Source organism: Lissotriton helveticus, chromosome 1_1 (assembly GCF_964261635.1).
Source record: "Lissotriton helveticus chromosome 1_1, aLisHel1.1, whole genome shotgun sequence".
Taxonomy (NCBI): Eukaryota; Metazoa; Chordata; class Amphibia; order Caudata; family Salamandridae; genus Lissotriton; species Lissotriton helveticus.
Window position 1 is genome coordinate 1,100,209,176 of NC_136057.1, and position 27,479 is coordinate 1,100,236,654.

Sequence of the window (27,479 nt, forward strand, 5' to 3'; positions counted from 1 at the left end):
ATTTTTATTGTAAGAGCAATACACGTGAATACAACAAGAGTATTGTAAATACATGGGAACAACTATCAGGATGGCAGGAGGAAGGTCTCCTGACTTGGCCCGAATTTTGCTTCCATAAAAAAGATTACCCTAAATTGGCTCTTTTTATCTTCTCCCCAAGATACACAAAGACCCCATGAACCCACCAGGTAGACCCATAGTGTCTTCAATTGGGAGTGTGAACGAAAACATGTCTAAGTATATAGACCACTTCTTAAAAGACTATGTTACTTCCCTACCGTCACACATTAGGGATACAAAAGACTTTTTGAACAAGGTAGAATCCATAAATTGGACAGACGATTGCATTCTTATAACAGCAGATGTGAGTGCATTGTACACTATAATCAACCACGATCAAGGGATATGTGCATGCCTACACTACTTAAAGACAAGAGACATAGGTTTCCGACAACATACAAACATGATCCTAGAAATGATTAAGACCTGCCACACCCAAAACATTTTTATGTTTAACGGGGAATTATTCAGACAAATACGTGGGACCGCTATGGGTTCCTCATTTGCACCCAGTTATGCGAACCTATTCCTCGGAAAGTGGGAGGAGGAACTGAAAGACAACTGTAACCTTAGTGCGGATTTTGAACATGTCAGGGTCTGGCTAAGGTACATAGATGATTTATTCATCGTATGGAATGGCTCAGAGCAAGAAGCTAAGACATTCATGGATAAGTTAAACAACAATGGCTATAATATTCAACTCACCTCCACAATGAGTAAATCAAGTGTGGAGTTTCTGGATACCACTGTAATGGTACAGGATGGGGATTAGTTACTAGTCTCCATAGGAAGGAGACTGCCGGAAACAGCCTCCTACATGCCCTCAGTGCTCACCCAGAGGTGCTGAAATGGAGCATTCCGTATGGGGAGCTACTGAGGGAAAGAAGGAACTGCAGCACACAGGAACTCTACGAGTTGGAACAGACTCGGATGGTGGAGAGATTCAGGGAGAGAGGGTACCCTGAGTGGGTACTAACGAAAGCCAGTACAAAAGTAGCTGAAACATCAAGGAATACCGCTCTAGAGGATAAGAAGAAGGACAATGAAAAAACCATGGTAACCAGGTTGATCACCACATATAACAATGAATCAGGGAAAGTACAACAAATTTTGAGAAAAAAATGGAACATTTTACAAACTGATACTGTCATAGGGAAGATGGTAGGAGACAAACCATCGATAACATATCGCAGGGGCAGAAGCTTACGTGATATGTTGGTGAGAAGCGACATCACAGAGAACAGGATAGGGACCACTCACAATTTGAAAGGATTTTATCTCTGTGGCCACTGTAGAGCCTATACAACTAGCAAAATGGTGAGAGAATTTGCAGTACCAGGGACAAATAAGAACAAAAGTATTGGCCAATTTTTAACTTGCAGTACCACCTATGCAATTTACATCCTTGAGTGTCCCTGTAAGTTAAGATACGTAGGGAGCACAACATGTATGGCGAAAAAATGGGTACAGGAACACCTGAGGGCTATCACAAATCTAGACTTCCAGTATCCCATTGCGAGACATTTCCAAGAAAAACACGGATCAAATAACTCTCTATTAAGCTTTTTTGCAATAGAACATATAATGGCCAACAAGAGAGGGGGTAATAGGGAGTTACAACTTAGAAAGAAGGAATGCAAATGGATAATAGAACTGGAGACAAAATTCCCAGGGGGACACAACCTTGATGAGGAGCTAGCAACACATTTACACGCTGATTAAGTTGAGCATCCATAACAGTCGACATCACTCCTTCTATAATGTCTAAGGAATTAGAGGAGAAGACTAGTATGTGTAATCATGCAAGCTGATTCTAAAATTACGATATAGTGAGTACAGTTACAGAAGTACAAGGTTTTAAAAATAGTAATATTTTCTTCTTTATGATTAATTTTACAGACCGACAGGAAGACATCCTACATTCTCTCTTCTAAGCAGCAGAAAGGGGTTCAAGATCTTCCTGTGCCTTAATTGGATTCACTTGCACTGGTTATATGAACTTGGAACACATCTTTTCACTTTAATTCTTCTTTTTTGTTTTATTTCTATGATTGACCATAATGAACTATGTCGAAGGGGATATAGTAATCCACTTGGTATGAAATTGGTTCCCTCCACCGTTTGTCCGCTATAGAATAAATGGATCAAGCTGATGTTTGGATCATGTTAGGCACTAGTCCGAAAACAAAATACATGAATGAGCACTATAAATAGTGCATAAAGGAAAGATGTGTGACCAAGCAGATGACAAAAATGTGCTGCAGGAGGTTATACCACAATAGAACTTTAGGTTCGAGGGTTCGACACTGTTAATTTTGGGAGGATTGTATTCAGATGCTTTATTAGTATGAGTCTATGACATCCGTGCGCCCCCGCAGAAAATGTATAAATTAGTGGCACAACAGGTCTAAGCATATGTGAGAATGTATACAATGCAGAATCACGAAAAAGTGGTAATCAGAACAAAAACGTAAATGTTTGTTGGAAATGCTTCCTGAGAATGCTTGTTTAAACATTGACAGTATGGTGTAAATACGAACATTTGACCACTTCAAAATGGCGGCGAAATAGTGATGGGGAATACAACCCCTCTTCCATGTTTGTTATTGTGTCAATCCTATGTATACACGGTGGTTTGTACTGCAGAACATGGCGTGATCAAGACACCACGGTGTCGAAACGCATAGCAGTGTTGCGGTATTAAAGTTTTGGCAAACTTTCCTAACCTCTGAGTGTGCATTCTTTGAGGAACAGAAAAACCGGGAAATATTTTACCGGCAGTAGTTCTAGCCGGTTTATGCACCAACCGACATGGGATGCTTTCCAAGGAGAACCTGTAAACGTGTGGATTGATATATATATATATAAATATATATATATATATATATATATATATATATTCATTTTCACAAGTACTGCTCTTCCAGTACAGAGAGCAAGTCACACTAACGGATGGTGATTCCAATATATCTTTCTTCAATCAATGAAAGATATGGCTTGGGCAACGCCCGACACGTTTCGGTCACCCTGGGACCTTGCTCACAAGATATTTTTCTAACAGCCGTTTTACTATTTTTATACATGTATCATGCTTAGTAAAATCCTCCACATAATATGGGATTTGTCGTTTTTTTATCTAAAGAGTTCATGCAGTAGTGCATAATGTGCAGATTTAACGTGAATAAATAGTGCATTAAAATGTTAAAATACATCGAGTAAACACTTCATTTCTTAGCTCTACATTTGTAAAGCAATGTGTTTGGATTTTTCTTCAATTGAAAATTATGATTTTAAAAGATAAAATTCTTTTAGAGATGTGGAAGTTCTGATCAAGAATCACCTGCAACTCAGAGCACTTTCCAACTATTTCTCGGTTGAAGGGGCCCACCGTGTCCCCGGGGGCAGACCCAGGACGGGAGCGCCCCCTCGGCCCATACTAGCATGCATTTTTAACTTTTGTGATTGAGACCCCATCCTTCAGACAGCAAGAGCCCCCCACCCAATCCATTATCAGCAAAATACAACCTCTTTCCTCCCAGACTACACAGCTGCTGTGTCTAAACAGCGACGGAACTTCATCGCCATAATACAAGAACTCAGGAATTGCGAACTTAAATACTCAATGATGCTTCCCGCAAAGCTAAGAGTGGAGGCGGACGGGAAGACATGGTTCTTCACCACATCGGAGGAAGCGCAGGACTGGTTAGAGGGATGGCGACAGGTCCCACACCGCGGTAAGCACGGACGAAACACCAACCGTGATGCAACAAGATCACAGTCTCCGGACCGAGTGGGAAATACGACAGCGACAGAGACTCAGACCAAAGAGTACTGGATAGACATCTTAGGACCCGATGTAGGTGGCCCATTACCGGTCAGTAAACCCCAAATTCTGTAAGTTTTAGGCTTACCGACCGGTATTGAGCCATTTCTGATGTAGGGGATGATTCGGTAAATACCGAATCGGTATTTACCGATTTGGTATTTACTGAATCATTATTTACCGAATTGGTAAATGGCATGTAGAAAGCACTTTTAAGAGTGCTTATGTCCTGTAAGGATTCGTTATTTACCACCAACTATTAGTTGGTGGTAAATACCGAATACCTTTGAAAATGCAAATCTGTGCATTTTCAACAGTGCCATGTGGCAGACATACGTGTCCCACATGTGCACACAAGCACTATTCAGGGGTGCAATAGGGTGTCAATGTGACACCTTGCCACCCTTGAATGTTTCCCTATTTTACCGAATCGGTATTTACCGATTCGGCAATTCACATTCATTCCTATGGGCCTCGAGAATTACCGAAGTGACTTTGTATGGACTGGGGGTTTCCGCATCTTACTATGGCCATCTAAGTAAAACTGGGAGGGTAATTCTGTCCATGAGAAGGCCCTAGGGGGACAACCCGGGAGCTCTCTCTCCCCATACGAAGGTACCGGGTAATGGGAAATAGGCACTCTGCAAAGTTGGGGCAGCGGGTAGTTCTAAAACCATCTTGCTGGGAGGGGGGAGGGAATGAGGGTTTATCGGGAAGTTTCGATTCAATTGGTTTATTTGTTTTTATATGTTGTATGGCACATTGTAGATCCACCCCTGCTGCTTGTGCATTGCTGCAAAACTATCTAGATCATAGAGAACATGTCTCCAACACTGTCCATGGCAACGCCACCAGGTCCCACCAAACCTGCAACAACGCATGCACGGCATCCACCTATAATATCCTGGAATGTTAATGGTCTCCGGGATAAGCTGAAGCGGGGACTAGACCTACAATATTTAAAGCGTAAAGCACCAGCAATAACTCTAATACAAGAGACCTATTTAACGCGGATGGCCTGCAAAGCACTCAACAGGTGGGGCTTCAAACTAACGGTACGCTCGGAGATTACATCCGGCTCACGGGGGTTGTGATCCTTATTAAAAAACAATACCCGATTGTCATTTAACACATGTACACAGATAACCAGGGCCGATTCGCGGCATTGTCGTGTCAATGGGAAGGTCGATGTATCTATCGCCACGAGACAGACGCCGTAATCGCCGCTGGACAGACCGCCAGGCTACCGACGTAGAGACTTGCTCAATACTTGAAGTGAAATGACCAAATGAATTTCCACAAACTATTCCTTGATGATACACCAACGTCTGTCCAGCCTTAAGAATCAGCTTATTAATTTCTTGTCCACACCGCTACAGGGGCCAGCGCTTTCAATCGACTCTTCAGTCCTACCCGCCGAACAATCCACCGACACCCTGACTGGGTTGGAATTATCACCAGTTGTGGGGGGTTGACTTTCCGCATCCATAAGGATTTAGTCCTGAAGATTTGGAGTGTACTATACTCCAATGAAACACGTGTCGGCTGGCGCATTAAAGCAACAAGTTCAACAAACGTCAACTCCCCTTCTTTTTTCTTCTAAATTTATAATTGACATATTACATGTTTTTTGATATTTATGTGTGTGCACAGGTTTTTCTGTATCAATTGTAGATGTATGCGTAGCATTATATTGTCAAGGGGTTGTTAGGGTCACCCCTTTCCTAATAGCACCACACTAATAGACCTCGATTAGCTATCTTGCCAATTATCCAGCGGAGCGCAACCACTCCCTCATACTAAGAACCCTTGTCTTTAGTAGCAACCGATTTGCGGCATTGTCGTGTTAATGGGAAGGTCGGGTGGTCAACATAGTGTCGGCCTACATCCCCCCTGCGCTCCACTCGTTAGCGTTCCCGGAGCTCAGCGAATTTCTACTGCAACTCCCATGAGCCAACTTAATTATAGGAGGCAATCTCAACGCTACACTGGATAATACCCTAGACCACACACCCCCTCGACAAAAACACCGGACACGCTCTAACCTAACAGATTTCCTAGGTACCATAGGTCTGGTAGACAGTTGGTGATTCCACTTTTCACAGGCACGACAATATACATATTGCTCAGCCGCAGACAACAGCCTATCCAGAATAGATCACATACTGGCTCTGGCAGGCAAAATAGGAAACTTCCTAGACATTACACATTTACCGAGAGGCATCTCTGATCACTCCCCAGTCAGCGCTCTATACACGTGGCACGCCACAGCACAGCGTCTCATATTCCCTATATACCTTGGATACCTCAAGACCCCTAAGATCTGGAAAGGACTGACCGATACCATCAACCACTACTTTAGTGAGAATGCACCTTCAGTCTCCTCCCCACTTGTCCTATGGGAAGCATACAAAACAGTGCTCCATGGACAGGCGATCTCACTCATAACACACCACAAAAGAGAAAAGGCTCAGACAGTGGCGACACTCGAACAGGAAGTAGGCGACCTGGAGAGGGCCCAGGGACAGGACCCCTCTGACGCAAACACCCATCTACTACTCCTTAAAAAGCAGGAGTATAAAGACCGCCTACGGGAGGAAGCGATGATGCGTCTCTCAGCTACTCAACACACTATATATGAAGTCTGCGATAAGGCCGGCAAAGCTTTGGCCTCGCTTGACAAGCGAGAAAAGGCAGAAAGGCTGATAGCAGAACTTCAACAGAAGCCCCAACATAGCAGACCTCCTGGCACATCACTTCTAACAGGTTTACACTTCAGCACTTAAAATAGCACAAGAGGATGCAGAGGAGTTCCTCTGTGATATCAAACTTCTAAAGCTCACAGCGAAGGAGTCTCAACTATTAGAGGCAGAACTCTCAACGGAAGAAATAGCGATAGCGATCAGTAAACTCCAGTCAGGAAAGGCCCTGGGCCCAAACGGTATTCCCATAGAGTGGTACAAATAAAATGCAACAACACTCATGCCCTACCTTGTAGCTATGCATGAGGCCAGTTTGGACAGGGGGGAACTTCTGCTAGACCAAACTACCGGCAACAATAGTGGCCATCATCAAACCCGGCAAGCTCGCTCAGGAATGTGCCTCCTACAGGCCCATATCTCTGATTAACACTGATGCCAAGATATTGGCCTAGACCCTGGCCAATTGACTCACACCGCACCTAGCTACATTAAAACATCCAGATCAATCAGGGTTCATGCCTGGAAGGAATACAGCCCTAAATTTGAGACGCCTCCATCACGTGCAGGGCCAAAAGCGCACCATACCAGAAGAAGCCATTGTGTTGTCCCTTTGGTACGGTCGAGTGGTCCTTTCTTTTTGCTGTCCTCGCAAAGTTGGGGTCAGACCAAAATTCTGTTCTTGGGTTAGGCTGGTATATACCACTCCACTGGCCCATGTAGTGGCCAATGGGCATATATCCAGAGAGTTTCCACTGCACCGAGGCACGAGACAGGGCTGCTAACTGTCACCGCTTCTCTTTGACCTGGTGGTAGAACCTCTGGCAGCCTGGGTGCGACAAGACCCGGTCATTTGCGGGCTCCGCTGGACTGAGGGATGCGAGGATCAAATATCCTTATATGAAGACGATGTCCTCCTCTATATGGCCTCTCCCAGACATTCCCTGTCATGCCTATTAGACATAGGTGGATCATATGGACGATATTCAGGATACACAATTAATTGGACAAAATCAGTGCTACATGTCTTGAAAGGGCCTCCACCTATACTACCGGCTGGCTGTGACGTAACAATTGCTGAGGGTACTTTCAAGTACTTAGGAATTCACGACACCCATGACCCAGAGGTCTTCATGACTATGACTCTCCAAGCCCCCCTGAAATGGCTGCAAAGAGACAATAAACACTGGCAATCGTTGCCACTAACGCTCCTGGGGAAAGCGGCACTTCTCAAAATGATGGCGCTCCCTAGGTTCCTCTATGCCATTCAAAATATGCCTTTCTTGGTCCCCTAGTCCTATTTCCGAGCCATAGAGGCAGTAGTCACTAAACTCCTTTGGAATAATAAACCAGCTCGCATAGCTATGACAAAACTATAACGATCCTGGTCCCGATGGGGGCATCGCACTCCCTAACATACAAACTTACTATTGAGCATCCCAATTGAACTACTGGCTACATGTCCCCCTCACGGACCCGGCCTACAGCCTTCATAGGTTAAAGTTGGGAGAAGAGGGACTCTTTAACAAGACCCGGGCCCTCATGGGCCCAACAAACCACACACTCCAGGTATGGAACATTGTGAGCGAAATGTTAGGGTGGCACAACAAGATCACACAAGCAACGCCCCTCTGGGTCACGGATAACCTGGGAAGGTTGGGTAAGAGTAAAGGCTTCAATCATTGGGACAATATAGGATGTCCAGGGTGGGGGATCTCTGGGTGCGGGCAAAGATGATCCCTTTTACACAGCTCCAGGACCAGTACGGGATGGCACCGACAGAGCAAGTCCGCTACCATCAGATCAAGCACGCCCTAGAGGCGGCAATTCCCCCTGACACCACTCCACCCAAGGCCTCACCGTTAGAGGACAGATTATTCATGGATCATACTGACACAAGAGCAATCTCCATGACCTATCGTAATAATATTAATAATATGCCTGACCCAATGCAAAGGCTCTGAGACAAGTAGGGGGTGGACTTAGGAGAGCTAGATGACACTGATTAGCAAGAGGCACTAGCTTCACCCAGAGAAGTAGCGATTACATCCAAATTACGCCTCGTGCATCTCAAGATCCTCCATAGAATTTCCTACACCAGAACTACTCTTTATAAGATAGGGAAAGCTGACACCCAGCTCTCCCTACAACAATGTGGGGCGGTCGGTACATTCTTCCATACACTATGGGTGTGCCCTGTAATAATGTCATATTGGAAATCAGTCATGATCATCATCACAGGGGTGAATGGGAACGCAGTCCCTCCAGAGCCAAAACGTTGCCTGCTTAATATCTGGGAATCAACAGACATTAACTCCACAACACAGACCTGGGCGACACCGGGAATGATGGTGGCCAAAAGAAACATTGCTAAACATTGAGGTGTAGCCATCGTCTCCACACTCACGGAGTGGTGCAAAGATATGGACACAGCCATGGTGGCGGAAAAGACCGTATATGTGCGCAGAGGTTGTCCTAAAAAGTGGATAAGATTATGGGGAGGCTGGAACGCCTACAGAGGGGGTGTATGTGAATTACCAACAGCGACCCGAGAAATGGAAATAAATTAATGTAATTGATACTAATGTATGTAATGATATAAATGCATGCAGCAAGGTACGAATGATACTGTACTGTAAAAGGAAAGACAAGCAATGTATACTGTACAAAATGTATATATACTGTTTGATGTGTACACGGATGTTATGACTGTGCCACCTACGATTCAAAATATATATATATATAATTCTTTCAGAGTTAGGGCCCCCTTCGGTATCACATGATTTCACTCAATTGATAAACATTCAGTCTTCAAACAGTGCCCTCAAAATTATCATTTTTACAACTTTGATCCACTTTGCCTATTTTATGTCCTTCAGTAGAGACTCAGATTGATTTCGGGTACTGTAGTCTGCATTAAGACTCTTTGTTTATTAATGTTTCTTTAAAACTCTCCAGTGGGTTCCCAATCAATAAAATTCAGTCTCTGATTGATCTCAGATTCACAACGATAATTAATTCCGTAGTATATCCTGCTTCTTATTTACGCCCTTCAGTGGGCAGTCATATTGAATTCTAGACATCATAGTCATAATGTAGACTTTATTGTTTGTTTACAACCTTTCAGTGGGTTAATTGTATTTGTTGAAGGGGTCCCTTTATCACAAATTAATTCCATGTCTACTTATATTTTCTTTTCAGTTTGCCGCTCCGATATAGATTGATGGCACTTCCGTGATGTTGTGCTGTAACGTGTAGATAAAGTGCAGAGTTATTGTCTGCTAAAGTGATACTAAAGAAGTCTAACATTGTCATAATATAGTTGCATTGTTCTTATTTAACTATATTCTTTTTTATTTCTCCATCCAATTGCCTTATTGGTAAGCAATACGATTTCAATATGTCACAATTTTACTTGACCTGTTTTTTTTCTTTTTTCTTCCAGTGTCATTATTTTTACCCATGTAATTTTAAATGTAAATATTCTTTCCTCAAGTGGTTTACATATATTCCTAAATTTCAAGATGTATTCCTTATTCCAGTTTCAAGATGTCCTAAGTATGGATTTTTCATGCTCAAATTCGATTGAGGCCCATAATTGCAGTAAGGCTCAGGGAGTGGGGCTGCCTGGCCCCCCTCACCTTTTTTATTATATTTGGCCTTGGAGGGTGGGGTCCCCGGGTCTAATAATTCTCGGGGAGGAGTGCCATCTAAGGGGAGATCCCTCCCCTTACATTTTCTGCCCTGGGAGATGGGGTCTGTGGGGCCCAAGATGGCTTAGGGAGGAGGGCCATGCAGTCCCTTCCATTTTGTTTATTGTATTTGACCCTAGGGAATGTCGGCCCCAGTACCTGCAAAGGCTCAGGGAGGGCAGCTGCACGCCTGCCCCCCTGTCTGGCCTAAGGGTTTGGGGTGGCATGGTTTGACAGCCTTCTGGGGGTTTGGCCACAAGGCCTGATGGCAGACCAAACCCTGTGATCAACCACTGCTGTGCATGGCCAAAGGCTGTGCGCAGCTTGTGGGTAGCTGCCTGGGGGAGTTGGAAGCAGGGCTTGGCAGCAACACATGCCCTGTGGCTAACACTATGCCGCAAGGAACAAAAGTCTGTGTGCAGCTTGAGGTTGACTGCCTCCGGTTGGGTTGGCCTGATGTAATTTGAGATATGATCAGTGATGTCATAAATGGTGTCATAGAACATGTCCCATAAAATACATAGCCACACCATTTCCTTTCCCACAAACCACATAAATCATTGGTGAGTAGCTCTTTCCTATGAATGAAAGAGAGAGCATGTTTGCAAATATGAAGGATAAAAATAGGATTTCTAGTGCAAAATTAAACACATAAAAAGTTGTTCAATATTTGTTGCAAAAAGATTTTAGAATCAGTTTAATATAAGTCAGTTTTTATTTAAAAAAAGCTGCAGTAGCTCAGAATGAGTAGAAACATGCAGAAAGATCTGTTGAGTGCAAAAAAAACATGTTGCCATAAATATCTTCTTTGTGCTTGTCACTGTAAGGTAGAAAAACAGAGCAGAAAAATGAAAAGCAGAATTTTCTTACCCAGCCTTTTAACAGATACGTTAATTGTTCTTCGAGACCTGACCTGCCTTTCACCTCGGCTGCTGGTGATGTACTGGCTTAGCTGCAGGTGGGGCTGGGCTGAGCTGGCCAGAGCAGGGGAGGAGTGATGGGCACAATATAAGTGCACATGACGGTTTGGCCATCCATCTTCGGCCAGCCTAACAGTGATTAGCACTCAGCATGCTCTCCACCCAGCTGTATTGCACAGCATGGGTGGAGCACATGCACAGACTCCCAAACCCAGTCTCAGCACCAAACCAAGGTGCTCAGACCAATCACAACGCTGCTGTCATGCTGATGGTGTAGCTTCCTGTTTCCACACAAAACTAAATGTTATGCCATCTGACAAATATGCAAACAATGTGGGAAGGAGAACCATTTCGTAATGGTTTGCAAGGCCAAGGAAAAAGTAAGTGCATCACAGTGCGAAGACAAAATGATTACCCAAACGTTCCAAAAACAACATTTTACGCTGTCCACTAGGCCAAGCGACAACACCGGGTGAGGCAAATGAACCCCAAACTAAGTAAATCGTCCTCTAAAGTTTCATCAAAAAGCTCTTCAGTATCAACATCAAGTGAAAGTGAAGATGATGAATGTCCATGTTTACCTCAGAAAACCATGTACATGTCAGAATGGCCGCATGTGAAGAAAAATGCAAGTCAAAGAAAGGTCAACAAGAAAAAGCACCAAAGTCATTCAAACATTGTCCTAAAATTACATTAAAGGTAACAATATGCCTGTGGAGAAATTAAATGAACTGTCTCTATCGCCCTGGCTTATGCCGTCATAAACTAAAGTGTATATATGGGCAGCATCAACGTCATTAAAGAGTCAAGGCTCATTCGAAGTCTCAATGAAACACAAGAAGACAAAAGTACAAGCACCTATTCACGTACTTCAAGGTACTGCATCAAGCGCTTATTTACTCAGTTTTAGCACAGCTGCTATGTAATTGTAATTGTAATTCTGAAGCTTATAAAGCGCATGGTTACACTTACCAGTGTGTCCCCGCGCTGAATAAACCACTGAGGAACCCGTCCTGGCCTGTTCCTGTGAGGCGCTCAACTCCTGTGCACCCCCCTGGTGAAGCCAGGCATCCTTAGCGATTAGGGCCAGTGTGGAGACTAAGCAAGCTATTGCCCAGAGTTGCAGCGTGGGACCCCATGATTAGAGTAGGCACCGTGCCGAGAATTATCAGGTCCGCGGACATTTGAGCTCAAGACCCTGCCGCAACGGGAATTGAACCCTGGTCCCGGGCCAGACCTCTGCATCAGGGTCTGCCGCTCTAATCAGTGAGCCACACTCCTCCACCTATGCTATGGGAGGACTGACCTCGGTGAACTACAAAATGAATGCTCATCATGAAATAGTAGGTCAGTAGCTTTGTTTATTTCATGGATTAGGAAAACTTAAGACCCTCAAAGTACAATTGATTATTAATGAGGACGTACGTTGCTCAAAGACCCAGACAAATTGCATTTCATTTACAAGAATGTGTTGAGAAAGAGCTTGAATCCTCACTAAAACATGATATAATTGAGCGTTCTACTGGTCCACAACCATGGGTTTCTCCTATAGTGATAGTGCCCATAAAAAGACAGTGAAGGAGCTGTACGCATTGGTGTTGACATGCGTCAAGCTAACAAGGCAATTGAAAGAGAACAACATCCAGGTTTGCACATTGCCTACATAATCACACAATTGAAAAGTGCGATGGTCTTCACTCCCCTTGATTTGTACAAAGGATATCATCAGTTGGAACTCTAGGAGAATTGTTTCACTGCATCAGTCACATGAATGCGAGCAAAGTTTTAAGAAAATAAAACTGTCTATTGAGAATGCCACTGAAATGGCACAATTTAATCCAAATCTTCATACAGGGGTTGTTGTTGACGCTAGCCGAGTTGATTTAAGCGCGTTCCTTGCCCAGGACAGGGGACACCCAGCTGCTCAAAGGCACATTGTGGCATATGCAAGCAGAAATTTGTCCCAAACTGAACATGCCTATTCACAACCTGAGAATGAAAGTTTAGCAGTTGTTTGGGCTTATGAACACTTCCACCTGTTTATAAGAAAAGCCTTTCATGCTTGGGACAGATCATCAATCATTGGTGACCATCTTTGAGATTCCAAAAGACAAAATGCCTCCTCACATTAAATGATGGGGTCTACGATTACAAGAATACAACTACATAATCGTGCACCATCCAGGGAAAGATCAAAACCCTCCTGACTACTGATTACGAGTGCCAGTACAATGTCATGGCACCCCTTCCAAAATGGCTGAAGTCTATATAAATGTCATTGTGAGATCAAACACACCTGCTGCAATTTCATTGGAACAAAGTGCCACTGCCACACGCCAAGAAATGAACATGCTGAAGCTACAGAACATCATTTCACATTAGTCTTGGAACCAGCAAACTCGATCTCTTTTAGGGAATACCAGAAATTCAAAAACATCAAAGATGAACTGTCTGTTACTCAAGAAGGTATTATCTTATGAGGTTAGAGAAATGTGACAACAGACAATTAATGTGGCCCATGAAGGACATCATGGAATCATTGCCACAAGATGAGCTCTATAAGAAAAAGTCTGGTTTCAGGATCTTGATGAACGAGTTGAAAGATATGAAAGCTAGCCATCTATGCAATTGCTTATCATCGGAAACATTCAACACACCTTAAACATGTCTGAGTTGCCAAAACATGTGTGGGAAAGATTTGTTGTTGACTTCCTTGGTCCTCTTGACAATGGACATCACCTGATAGTGATTGTTGAAAAATACTCCCATTTTCCATTGGTAGACATTCTCTCATCTACTACTCAAGAAAGAGTCTAGATGGCATCTTTGCGACATGGGGTGTTCCTTCGATCTTAGAATGTGGGAATAGCCCAACTTTCAACAGTCAAGAATTCAGAGAATTTCTGAGCCATCTTAATGTGAAGGCTAAGAAAAGTACACCACTTTGGCCACAGGTCAAGGGTCTTGTCAAGTAAGTAAGTAATCTTTATTGTGCAGTTAGTTAAAACTCACAATTTTTAAAACTCACGATTTAAAAGGAAATAAAAATAACCTTCAAACTTTAAAATACATGGGTCAGTGTTATCTTGCTTTGTGAGGTAGTGGATAAAATTAATGTTTTCAATTTAATTTATCGGTGTTATTATGTGAGCTGGAGTCCCAATGTGTTACTCGAGGAGCGCTATATGTCTGCTAGTCTGCTTCCTCGTTTTGCTGATGCTTTAGTCTTTCCGTCACTGAATCAAAGAATTTTGAGAGACGGCAGTTTAATTGGGTCTCCTGCGGGTTGAAACACAGTTTGACTGCCTGTCTACAAGTCCTGGTGCCCTTCTGATTCCATCTTGCTCGTAGTAAAGATCTCCTTTTATTCATTAAGCCTGGGCAAATACAAATTATGCGTATTAGATCTTCAGATCCTGCTCTACAGAGACAACAGGTCTGCTCTTCTTGTTTCCTTTTCCATGGTGCCAGGTGAGGGAGAATTGGTAATACACCAAACCGCAACTTTAAAAAAAATTATTTTATCTTCTGTTGAAATCCCCTTTTCAAATAAGCTTGTGACTTAAGTGTTTTGTAATCATTTAACACTGTCCAGGGTCTTGTCAAACGTTTTATGAGTACACTAAAGAAAGCTATCCAGCTTGCTGTGTTCGAAAATCTCGACCTTAAAACAGTCTTCATTCCACTCTTAGAGCTTACTGTTCGACCCCACATTCAACAACAGGTGAAAGCCCTGCTACATTAATGTTTGGGAGAAACATGACGACCAAGTTACCTCAATGGACCAACAAAAGATCTACCAAAGAGAATGAAATTTTGTAAAACAGACTTGGATCGGAAGCAGAGAGTAAAAGCATACATAGACAAGTGCATTTGTGCTAAGGCATTACTTTTATCAAAAGAGATCAAGTGCTTGTCCATTTTGTCGTGTATTTCTATAGGTTCTGAATCGATCCCCCTATTCCTGACCCTATTCTGGTTAAACTACCTAGCTAGTTAACTAACAGTCAGCCCATGAGGCAAGAAATCCCCCATGATGCAGATACCGTTATCTGACGCAGTCACACTACGGCACAGGAACGTGTTATCTGATTAGGTCATAACGCTTGAGATCTAATTAGACAAGCGACATTCCTCCAGCCCCTGATAAGGCATACGACGTTCTCATAACAAATCAAACCTATGACAACCTGGATAATCCGTGCGGCCATTGTTTTGATTTCACAGAGAACTTTAGTAAAGAATGTGCTAACGAGCAAGTCGTATGACATCTTTATTGACGTACCTATGTCCATCCTTACGTCAATCCCGGCACCTTTAAGGTATAAATATTGCCGACCTTGCCCTATGCAAAACACACGCGTGGTGACAAGACCGAGCAGCCATACTTGCCGAAGCCGAGAGCAGAAGCAGACCCCGCAGGCAGCAGCCCCGCCTTCCTGACGCGCTGAGAGACGCGCTGCTATCTCAAGCCGAGAGACCCAGCACCGGCGCTTCTGGGCAGTCCTCGCAGGCAGCCTGGAATATCGAGAGCAGAGAAAGAGATACCATTCCTCATTCATCCTAAATTCCAGGTACAGAACTGAATAACCCCTCCTAGAGAATTCTTTAGTTATTCACTTGGCAAAAACAAACTTAACTTAAACTGTAACTTTCTATTCCCGCCCACGCATTAGACTTAGGTCAGGTACACGGGGTAGGCGTATTTAGAAACACCAGTTGAGTACGTTTAGTCAAATGTATATGTGTATGTAAATATATTTTAATCATTTTAAACATCATATGGCTCAGAAACCATATCAATGTTTTTACAGTATTATTTTATACTATTGCTTTTAATGTATGCACTTTACTTAACTATAAGTATTGCAATAATATCGATCCATTTCTCTTGTACGAGAAAAGAGACTGATCAATAAATAACATCTTTTATTGAACACGCCCGTCTCTTCCTTTTCTCTACATTCTGATGAGACTAAGAATGCACGTACTGACTGAGTAAAATAATTGCCTTGTGCTCACACGACTCTCGAGATTGACTCTTGATTAGGGGAGAGCAAAGTTGTCATGTTCTATGGTTGTCAGAAACTAAATCCCTTCTTGTCTAATCAGGGGAGTTAATCCTTCCTTGAACATTCGAGAAAGTTTCTAGCGAACTCTGAGCTTAGCTGGCAAACCCAAAAATTAAGTCTAGTATCGACAGTAGTAGACCTAGTTAACGTCTGGCCTAGGCCTTTACTGCTGTAGGTACTATTCCAATGCGCAGAGCCTATTGGGAAAATAGGAGCTACACTACAATTTGCCAAGGAAAGGCAAATCTGATGCTCCTTTTAATGCTGAGTGTTGGACTTGGCCCTTTTTGCAGGGTCATCCCTGAACTTTTTGCCTTTCTCCTGTATTTTTTCTGACCTGTTGTTAGTTGTTTTATGACTCTGGGCACTTTACCACTGCTGATCAGTGCTACAGTGCATATGCTCTCCCTATTGTAAATTGATGTATGGACTCGTGACTCCATGATTGGCTTATTTGATCTACCGTCAGACCCTAGTACAGTGCACTGCGTGTGCCCAGGGCTGGTAAATCAAATGCTGCTGGTGGGCTTGCAGCACTGGTTGTGCCACCCACAGAAGCAGCCTGTAAAAGTGTGTTTCAGGTCTGCCATTGCAAAGCCTGTGTGCAGTCTGGTACTGCCATGTTGACAGGGCAAGTGCACCCACTTGCCAGTCCCTAAACCTTCCCTTTTCTGCATATTAGTCACCCTTATGGTAGGCCCAAGGGCAAGGTGCATTGTAGGTAAAAGGTAAGACATGCCCTGGTGTGTGCGGCATGTCCTAATAGTGAATTATAGCCATTTTTGTTTTTCACTATTGCAAGGCTACCTGTTCCCCGTAGGCCAGAATGGGCAGTTTGATTATACCATCTTATAATCCTAAGTGACTCAGGGAAGTAGGTAGAAATTCAAGGTTAGTATGCCTGAACTCAGAGTGATAAAATAAATCTTTTAGTGAAGTTGGTTTTAACCCCTTACATGCGCATGATGGAACCACGCGGTCATGAGCACACGCCGCCGGTGGCTCATGATGGCACGGTTCCGTCACGAGCACGGAAGCGCCGCTCTAAACCCCCCTGCGCCGCGGCAAAATGTGTGCCGTGGCAAAGGGGTTAAGATTCTGTGTTTGAAAATACCACTTGTAGAAAGTAGGTATTTTCTTGCATAACTGCCCAAGCCTACCTCTGCTAGGTTGTCTATTCCTTGTCTGGAGTTTGAGTGACAGGGGCTGGGGGATTCCAGGAGACAGGGTGAGTCAGCACAGGGCTGAATAGAGCTATCTGCATGTAGATGGGTGGGAGGAGTTGCACCTGGGACCTGAATAGACCTGTGCCTGCCTTCCACAATGCTGGCTCCACCTCCTGTGGTGTGTCTGATGTCCCTGGCCCACACTGTCAAAGGAAAGAAGGAGCCTTGTCAACAAAGTGCCCTAGGACTGCACAGAACTGGTTTGGACTGTGCACAGGCACTCTCTGCCTCCAAAGACAAAGGATGTGCTAGTATAAATATGGGGACCCAGACCCCAGAACTTTAGATCCCTTTTGGGAAACAAGAAGACCCTTTTCTGAGGAGAGAAACCAGAGAAACTGAGGAAGAGACTATCCCTGAGCTGAGTGCTGTTGGGGGGGATTGGCCTGCAGTGGTTGCCTGACTGCCAAAGAAAGGAGAAAGGACTTTGTGCTATTTTCATTCAACTTGCGAAGGATCTCCAAGGGCTTGAGATAGATCTTGCCTCCTGCTGAAGTCTCAGGGACAACAGACTACATCCACCAGCTCCCCAGGAGTTATTTGGATGTGCCTGCAATTGTGTTGGGCTTTCTGAGGGACTGTGTGTCACAAGGAGCTGGAAGCGGGACTCACAAAGAAGAAGTGTGTCGCCGCCGCTGTTGTCACATCACTGAAGAAGGGTCTCGCCGCTGTCGCTTCGCCTCGCAGAAGCACATCGCATCGCCGGAGTAGAGTATCGCTGTCGCATCAGATGCCGTCGCATCATCGGGAAGCGTGTCGCCGGCGCCACCACTGTCATCGCATCACTGAAGAAGGGTGTTCCCGCTGCAGCTGTCACATTGCATTGCCGAAGCGTCTCGCATCACTGGAGAAGAGTGTCTCCGTTGCATCACCGGAGAAGCATGTCGCAGGGCCTGTCGTGGTTCAGAAGAATCGTTGAGTCACCGCACTGCTGTCAGGCGTGCACGCATTGTGTCGCATCAAGGAGAAGATAGCATTTTAGTTTCATTGCACCGGATCTTCATCGCATCAAGATGCTGGTGATCACATCACCATTGAAGAGCAGTAAGAAATCTACGCATCACCTCCCCACGCCGAGAAGAACCGACGCATTCCCTACAGATCAGTAGGGACCTGACGCATCACCGTTCTTGTGTGTAAGGAACCGACGTATCACCTTCCCTGCAACACTTTTGTTGTATAGCGTTACGCATCCAAAGGTACATTGAACTCAAAGAGTCGCATTTACCATCTAAAGAGAACTAAGCTATTTCTACCATTTTTAAAGTACAGTATTGTGGATTTTTGTTGTTTGTGGTCTTGTGTTAAGTCTATATAAAAATACTTATTTTTATACTACAACTTGTGTGGTGTCCATCTGTAGTGTTGTCACTGGTTTACTGTATGTGTTCACAAATGCTTTACACACTGCCTCTGAGATAAGCCTGCCTGCTCGTGCCAAGCTACCGAGAGGGTGAGCAGGGGTTATTTTAGGAGTGTACCCCTTTAAACTGACTAGTTGCAACGGTCCCTATTTGTCAAAGGTATCTACCTCTGCGAACTAGAGACCCCCCAAATCTAACACTGAGCCATTTCATGTTGTGACTAGTAAAGGACACATGGTGACTGCCAAACGTCCTGGAAAGCCCATTACGCGAGACTCCTCACACTTTCGACTCTTAGCTCATCACTTGTCAGTTCCTGATGTCACTGCAGAGACTGATTCTGAAAAGACTATTGAGAACTCCCTGACTGCTCTTGTCCCTACATCACCATTGAAGGTCATGGGCACTTCTCCTGTCATTTCCCAGTTTCCGAAGACATGATCAGGACATGTGATTAGAGCTTCACACAAACTCATTGAAGGATTATAATTATATATATTTGTCCAAAAAAATATTTTTAATTTAACAGAGGGGGAGAAGTAGTCTTGTGTAAGTTGCAACCGAGTGTCAGGTCAGGTGCGTCTTGCTGAGTTTAAGCAGCAGGGAGGAGGGTGGGCTGCCTAGGTACTTCAGTTCAAAGTCTGCGTGTCCCTTTGAGAGAGGTTACAACAGCCAGTCATACATGTGTGCACTCTGAAACCTTTGTAGCTGGGTTAGACAGGCTTCCAGTGCCCTCAGGAGTGCCGAGAGAGGCCGCTCCCTCCAATCCTGGCCTTTCTCTCATGCTGGTTAACAGCATGACAGCAATGCCGGATTGGTTAAGGGAGTTGGCTGGGCACGCGCTGAACACCAGACTGCAGTGAGGAGGAGGGCATGCCCGCCTCACCACTCTCCTTAAATGCCAGCCACCACTCCCCAGCTCCTAATTATATTATTTTGTAGAGCACGGCTAATCACCCGTAAGGGTATCCAGGCATTGAGCATGGCAGTCCTGTGGAGGGAGGAGGAGTTCATGCCTTCATTGTGGGTGCACTGGGTGAGTGTGGTATTTATAACACCTGTTGAAATCCTGTCCCTTGGAATAAGTAGCACATACTCGAAATAATGCCCTAAAAATTGGATATAATATGTAAAGTTTGGTCATTCCTGCATCAACATGTCTTCATTCCAGTATTTACCCCTGTTGTGACCTGCCGAAATGTTTCTTGTGATAAATGTGAAGGAAACGTCTAACCCGCACTCTTGAATCACTTGTTGCAACAGAATCACACAACTTGCTAATGCGTAAGCAGGGACCGTACTTTAATGAAGTAATCATTGTAATCCAAGCCCCTAGGAGTAGTAATATTAAAATATTAACTGTGTAACCTGTCGCATTAAAGAGGCCTAAAACGTTTCAAAACCATCAGATTTGTGTTTTTCTGCTGCTACTCGTTTTCAACATAGTGCCTCGTTCGTAGTTTCCAAGGCCTCTCTTTTCGCTTTTGGGTGTCAGAAACCTAGCGTTGATTAGTCCTAGTGAGGGTGCACCTACGAGGTTCTTCGCGTCTTGGCATTTTCTACTCCAATCCATAGTTTCCTTCCTATGACGCCCTGGCCCCAGTCTTTGCATTGCTATGAGCATGCAGTAAGTCCAAACTTACCGGGTGGTCTGCATCCAGCTCAGACCCATACATTAATACTCGGTGCGAGCACTTGTCCAGTTCAGAGATCTTCCTGGGGAACCAGGGGACGCCGTCAAACTCTGTGAAAGACAGGGCGCACAAGCAACTCGTTAGCTGAGGGATCATATTTTTCATTCCAGAAATGTACTTTTTAAAATCCGCAACGCTGCATAAAAATGCCTTGCCTTCCTCCTCCGGCCAGGCACTGCCAGCCGGGCTTACAGACACGATGTTTGACTGGCATTTTAGCAACTGAACCAGTTCATTAAATTCTTTCTTGCTGCACTCAAAGTCCACAAAAATGTCCACTTCGGAATTTCTTCGCTTTGATTTTCGTGATTCAATCTGGACCATATTTACATGTTTTTCCTGAGGAAAGACGACAAATAACCGTGATTTAAATGAGATAACTGTCAACAAACGATTAAGACAAATCCAGCACATTCCAATGGCCATACAACCGTTACAGAAGCAAAGTAATAGTGGTGGCCTTTAGTTATTCATTCAAATCAAAACCGACGAAAAACATTGCAGATGGCCTATTTTATTTAATGCGCATGTAGCACAGTAAAGGTTGGTGTGAATAACATAGTCACTAGATGGCGCCAGAGAATTAAATAAGGATTGAATATTATATTGGAAGATTTCGTTTTAGTTTCTAGGTTAAGACATTTTAATAAAAAGGCTTAAACAGTATATGCACAAGGTTGATTCAGAATGTGCATATTTTCATATAAGTGCATTGGTTTATCTTCTGTGTTCATATCACTGAAACCTGGCAGGGATTCAAGCATGACTGCAGATATATCGGTTAAATAGATACGGAAATATACCAGTTTCATCTTTATTTCTTTCACAAAACCCATAATAAATATGGGTAAATACAGATAAAGTTGACAAAAAATAAAAATGGATAAATACAGACGGAAATGTCAAAAAAATAAATACCATAAATTCGGGAGCCCTAATTATAACAGATCCAATGTATGCTTGTATTCGTATACTGTGAAATAGCCAGTACATTAAACAAAACAAAATGAACACATATTCATACAATGAAACCTCAGTTAATCACAGCAACACATATCCGAGTAAAGCCACGTGAATAGAAGAGAGTGTTTCAGCTAGCACATAAGATGTGAGCGAATCCAGTACTAACTACAGTGCCTCATACATTATAGTTCATAATATGTATTGTTTATGTGTTTTGCTCTTAAAGTAATTCACAGTTTTAAAATAATTTTAACTAGTCCTTACCAACCAAAAAGTTAAAATAATTCATATGTCATGGTGAACATTGCTAGTAATAAAAAAAAAAATCATAACAGCTTTGCGAGGCTTTCCAATAAAACTTTCTCAGGATTTAATTGTTAATTTGCACAGGTTATTTTAAGATAACACATAAAGCGTGCTCGTCACAACGCTAACTTCTGTAAACTCAACCTGAAGGAGAAAGGGTTTCTTGTCCTATCAGAGCTTGAATATCCTTTGAATGCGAGTCTAAGGAATTGTAGTAAACCCGAGTAGAGCTGTGAGCAGTCCAAAAGACGTTACTCGAGGTCCTCTCTAGGACCACGAAACAGGTGTCATTCTTCACCTGCCGGGCACACATTGCGAGAGTCCCTGTATTTAGTAGTATTTAATTTAAGGCCCCAATTTCAGAATTTCGCACCGACATAAGATATGATTCCAGTGGATTTGATTTTAATTGTGTTAATAGATATAAATACTGACTACACCTGAGGGTTTGCAATTTTTTTTACCCCTTCTTGCAGTAGTTTATGTTTAAACTGTAATCATAAAGCCTCTCTGCAATTATCATGGGTTAATTCTACACATTGGAAGAAACTGTGGTTCCTGTCAACGTTGTGAAAGTTTGATGCACAGCTATGTCAAACATGACAGACAGCCCGTCAAACGTTTAACATGTTTGTAATTTTTCTATAAGAAATTCCCAAAGCGGGACTGTTTTTTTCTTTATTTTTTGGAATGAAAACTAATGACCCCCCACACCATGTGAGTTTTCTCCCATAGCTTGGGGTCCATTATTTTTTTTGTAGTGTCCATCACTGCCAGATTTTACCTGGCAGTGATGGACAGCAAAAAAAGCCATCCATTCGCCCAATCTTAATTGTGCGGGCATTCGGATGGCTTACCCAGGGCCGGCTTTAGGGCAGTGCGAATGGTGCAGTCGCTCTGGGTGCTGACCTCTGGAGGGGGGGGGGGGGGCTGTGACCTCAGGGGGCGCTGTGTTTAGCAATATCTTATGATGGGAGAGATAAGGGGCATTTTTGCAGGTGTTGGGGAGAGACTCCGAATTGGTGGTCATGGGATGGGGGTAGGGGGGGGGGGGGCGGCGGATCGGGATTGTCGCACAGAGCGCCATCAGCGCTAAAGCCGTCCCTGGGCTTACCCCTCACAGCCTGTACTCTTTCAGGCTGTCGGAGGAGTATGCAGGCTTCATATCGACATACTTAAGGTCCGCTCTTCTCTAAATCGGGCAAGCAGACATCAATTTAACTGTTGTGACGGATACCCTCTCTGCCAAACTCTAAACCAACCCTTAAAATCAATTCATGAGAACCATTCAATTGAAGAAATAGTACGCTATGAATAACTGTGTTTGTATTATACACCCCAAAAAAGAATATATGTAAATTAAAAGTGTGCTGGAATATGGTGAATGAGGCTATTTTAAAATGAAATCTTGTGTTATGTCATCACCAATAGATTGGGGAAGTAAGAACTGCATTTCTACACCAAACGAGAAGCTTTTCCATTTTTTAAAGTTTATGTTAGAGTAATTTCCCTCCCCTCTGATGATATAAGAAGGAAAGTCGTATTTGACTGAATAAACTCTGCCCACGCTTAAACCCCAAAAATAACTTCAAGAAAGAGTCATCAATTAACATTGAAAACATATGGATTGTTTCCAAAGTAGCATACATGGATAGACGCAAGCATTTAGATTCTCTTCTCAGTTTGTTGAATCATACAGGGAGCAACTACTTACCTGGAATAGACGGATAGTTTTGACCAGTCCTTCAATTTCGTTTTTCAACGAAAAGACAATCGCAGTCTTTTTATTATCTGCAGCACTGTCTTTAGGTGTGCCTTCCTCGATCTTAGCAGAATTGGCGATGTTAAACTGCAAAAAGTAGAGTTAAAAGACGATGTTAGACAGATTCTCAGAAATGTGTAGATAATGAATAATGTAAGATTGTCACATTTAAGAAACATGTAGAAGGCAATTAACAGTGGGTGCAAGTAGCAAAATGTGCAAACGCATATTTCACAAAGACATGGCTGAGAGACAGCATTTCTGAACCATTATTATGTTCTTGAGCACATAATGGTCAGAATGCTTGAACTCTGACGTAATACCAGTGCATCTTTGACAGGTGGATGCACTGTCATTGCATAGCGCCAACATATCGCTTCCGGTTGCTCCAATAATGGGTTGACACCGGCGAAAAGGCACGTTATGCACAAGATGTCACCTCTTGGCGGTTCAGCTGTGGTAGGCCCTGCTGAAGTATATTTGCGTTTGCCTTTGAGCAGGAGGCAAAAATATTTGTTGAAGACTTAAAAAACAAGGATGAACCGATGAAGGACCAGCTACGTAGGCTTAAGCTCCGTGCAGCTCAGACCGAAGGCTAATGTCCCGAGCAGGCTACCCTTTGTTTAGAGAGAGCCAATGAAAATGGGGACCCTTGAAACACAACGATGCACAGATCAGTCATGTTGCAAAATGTGCAAAATCGTGTTGTTGTGAACTAGTGATCTGTGCATTTCATTCTGTCAACAGAATCGGCACACTACAATTTACACTGTTCACATTTTCACTGAAAGGCCTTTAAATGCCCACCCTTCTCAACACATTACTCAATAACATGATTTGCCATTTGAAAGATGGGAATGATTTTTCAGAATATTGACCCATCTTGAGGAAAGACATACGATAAAAGCAAGTGGAAAAACAACACAACAGGCATGGTGGATACATTAACAGTTAATCACACACCCTCAGTGGAATGCTGAGATTGCCTCAATCGAAAGGCTAAAAGGCTGTCACAAACTATTATTTTCTGCGTGCATTTTCAGTTCAGTGGAACTGTGCAGTATGAGCACCTGATTTAATTGTCTGTACGGTCAAGGATTTGGGGGGCAGCAGGTGCTAACAGTAATATTTTTGGGGGGATATTCGCAATTTTTATTCAAAGCAATGTCAAATAACACTACAATTCCCACAATCCTGCATCTTTAGACGGAAGAAAGACACCAACAATAGGTGTGACTATACACATACTTCCTCTTTTCTTGCTGCTTGTGAGTTAAGGCCATGTTTAATCTGCATTCATTTATCATTTAAATTGATTTATTGTGACTCGTGTATTTAGTTTAAGTTAGGTTTAGCGTTTGCTACATTGTGATTATGTTGCACCACACACTTGTAAAACATGCTGGTCTACTTCATTTATTTGTTTCTGTTTCTGTAGTGAGGTTAATGCTTGGGTCAGTACTCAGGGGAAAATGGCAGGACAGTTCGATTCAGTGCACTGCGTTGCAGCCTCTGAGTAACAATCAAAGATTTGGATAAAAATGTGTCTTGCACTGAAAATAAGTATTTTTTTAAAGTGACTATTTGAAACATATAAATATATATGCTTATTATTTTATTTTGGGGATTATGCATACTGTGACGGTTCAACTCCCTCTGAAGTGAACATTACACATGTATTTCATTATGGAGAGAGACCGTAGTAATGTTGACACACAGGCAGAGGCTACTGACATTGGCAATTCAACAGCAACAGGAAAAAGAACATAATGTTACTAAAAGTAATAAATATGAAGGATCTAACCCTATCACAATTTCAAGATAGAAACAGTGGACAATGTCAGCAAAATTATATTGACAGACTGGATGATGTGTCTGGATTTAAAAGATGCTTACTTAACAGTGTCAATATTCCATCATCATAGAAAATATCTGCAGTGCCTGTGGCAGGATCAGGCTTTCAGATTCCTATCCCATCCATTCGGTCTATCCTTCGCTCCTTGGTGTTTAAGCAAGTTGCTAACGACAATAAGGGCAACACTTATTTCACAGGGCCTGAAGATGGTAATATATCTGGGTGATATGATTTGTATAGGTCAGTGGAAATCTCTATTGCTGAGAAAAGTTTAGATAGCAAGACAGTTCATTTATAATCTAGGATTTATTGTCAATGGGAAGAATTCAGATCTGATTCAGATGGAGTTTTGGGGATTTTTTTGAGGACTCGGTGATAAAGGTTTTGTCACTTTCAATGTAAAGTTAAAGGCAATCAAATGTAGCTGTCCATGATACTGACACATCAGTACATTTGTTAGTGCCAGTAAGCAAGACTGGTGGGTCTGCGCTCTCCTCAATTCAGGCGATCTTTCTGGGTCCACTTTTTTACAGGGTTCATCAACTTTTAAAGATAAAACATCCAAAAAGAAGGCTGAACTGTTTAGAGATCATACCATTAGATCAGGAGGTGGGGGAAAATAGGATGGTGGTCAGGCCATGTGGATGACTGGAAGAGGAGGGCCATTTTCCTACACCCCAAAACTTATTTTGCAGTTAGATGCAACCAGAGAGGTGCTGGGGTGCAAGATGTGTCAGGTGCTCAACTGGAGTAAGAACTTCAGTGTGGAGTAATAAATGCACATACATTGTTTAGAGCTTGTTGTGGACTCCTTTGCAATTGGAAGTGTGGTAAACAAACAGTATAAGATATGTGGTCCCTCTGTGGATGTTCAACCTGACAGCAGTCAGATACATAAACAGACTAAAGGGAATGAGGTTGGGAATTTTGACAGAGCTAGTTAGTTCAATGTGGGAGTTTTTGTATGCCTCAAAAGATTTAGTTGATAGCAGAATACCTTCTGAGCCCATTCAACTCAGTGGCAGAGTGGTAGTCAAGTAGTCTTTACAATAGCAGCGACTGGTGATTACAATTTTAGATCTTCAAAACCATAGCAGTAAAGTGGGGACCCCTCGAAATAGATCTGTTTGCCTCACAACTGACAACTCAGTTGGGGAAAGACAATTGTAGATCTGATCTGGAAGCCTTGGCTGCAGGCCCTGTTCTTCAAGACAGGTATAGTGGAAATCTTTATCCTTTTCCATCTTTTCTCATCATTCACTGATGGATTTCATAGTCTCAGGCAGTTGGTGACAGTAACAATTGTGACACCCCTCTGGAGAGCACAGCCATGGTATCCATCTCTACTGGGGTTTTCATTTGACTGTCCAATTCTGCTACTGGTATTTTCAGAGATGTTGAGCACCCTTGCGAGCAATATCACAAAATAGTGTTAGGGGGCAACCTCACATTGAGAGCTTGGAAAATATATGGGCAGAGATTTACGAAGATTTTGCGCCGTGTTTGTGTGACAAAGGTGATGCAAAACAATGCAAAATCTTTTTTTTCGTAAATAACTTTCCAGCGCTAAACTTGTTTAGCGCTGGAAATGACGTAAAAGTAATGCAAAGCAGCGCATTGCACTGCTTCATATTACTTTGCGGCATCATGGGGGTGCACCAAGGGTGGTGCAAGGGCGTTCCCATGCACCCACCCAAGGTTTCTCAGCTAAACATAATTTACTAAAAACAGTAGATTGGGTTTAACGTGAGGAAACTGTCCCCTTTTCAACTAGGCACAAGGAAGGAGAAATGCTTTAATTTCTCCTTCCTTTTCCGACTTTGCATGTGTGCTGCACTGTGCAGCACATATGCAAAATATGAAAAGATTTGCATTGTCCCTAGCATAGTATTTTGTACAAGAAGGGTCCTCTTCCTGTACAAAACCCATGCTACACTCATGCACACACCCTAGCGCTGCAGCGCTAAGGTGTGTGCATGGCGCACAGTAGCTAAAATCAGCACCAGCGCAAGGGAAAGCGGAGGGCCATATCTTTGAAGATAT

The 27,479-nt window shown here is 43.2% G+C and overlaps 1 protein-coding gene across 1 annotated transcript in view; it reads right to left on the bottom strand.

Moving 5' to 3' along the window:
• The window catches only part of TPH2 (tryptophan hydroxylase 2), a 260,084-nt gene that overhangs the window by 202,016 nt on the left and 30,589 nt on the right, over positions 1 to 27,479 (bottom strand). Inside the window, exons 3-5 of the mRNA XM_078649202.1 lie at positions 23,534 to 23,668; positions 20,706 to 20,889; positions 20,500 to 20,600 (exon numbers count right to left, since the gene is read on the bottom strand). Of these exons, the coding sequence (XP_078505328.1) occupies positions 20,500 to 20,600; positions 20,706 to 20,889; positions 23,534 to 23,668 (420 nt within the window). The remainder of the gene's footprint in view (positions 1 to 20,499; positions 20,601 to 20,705; positions 20,890 to 23,533; positions 23,669 to 27,479) is intronic.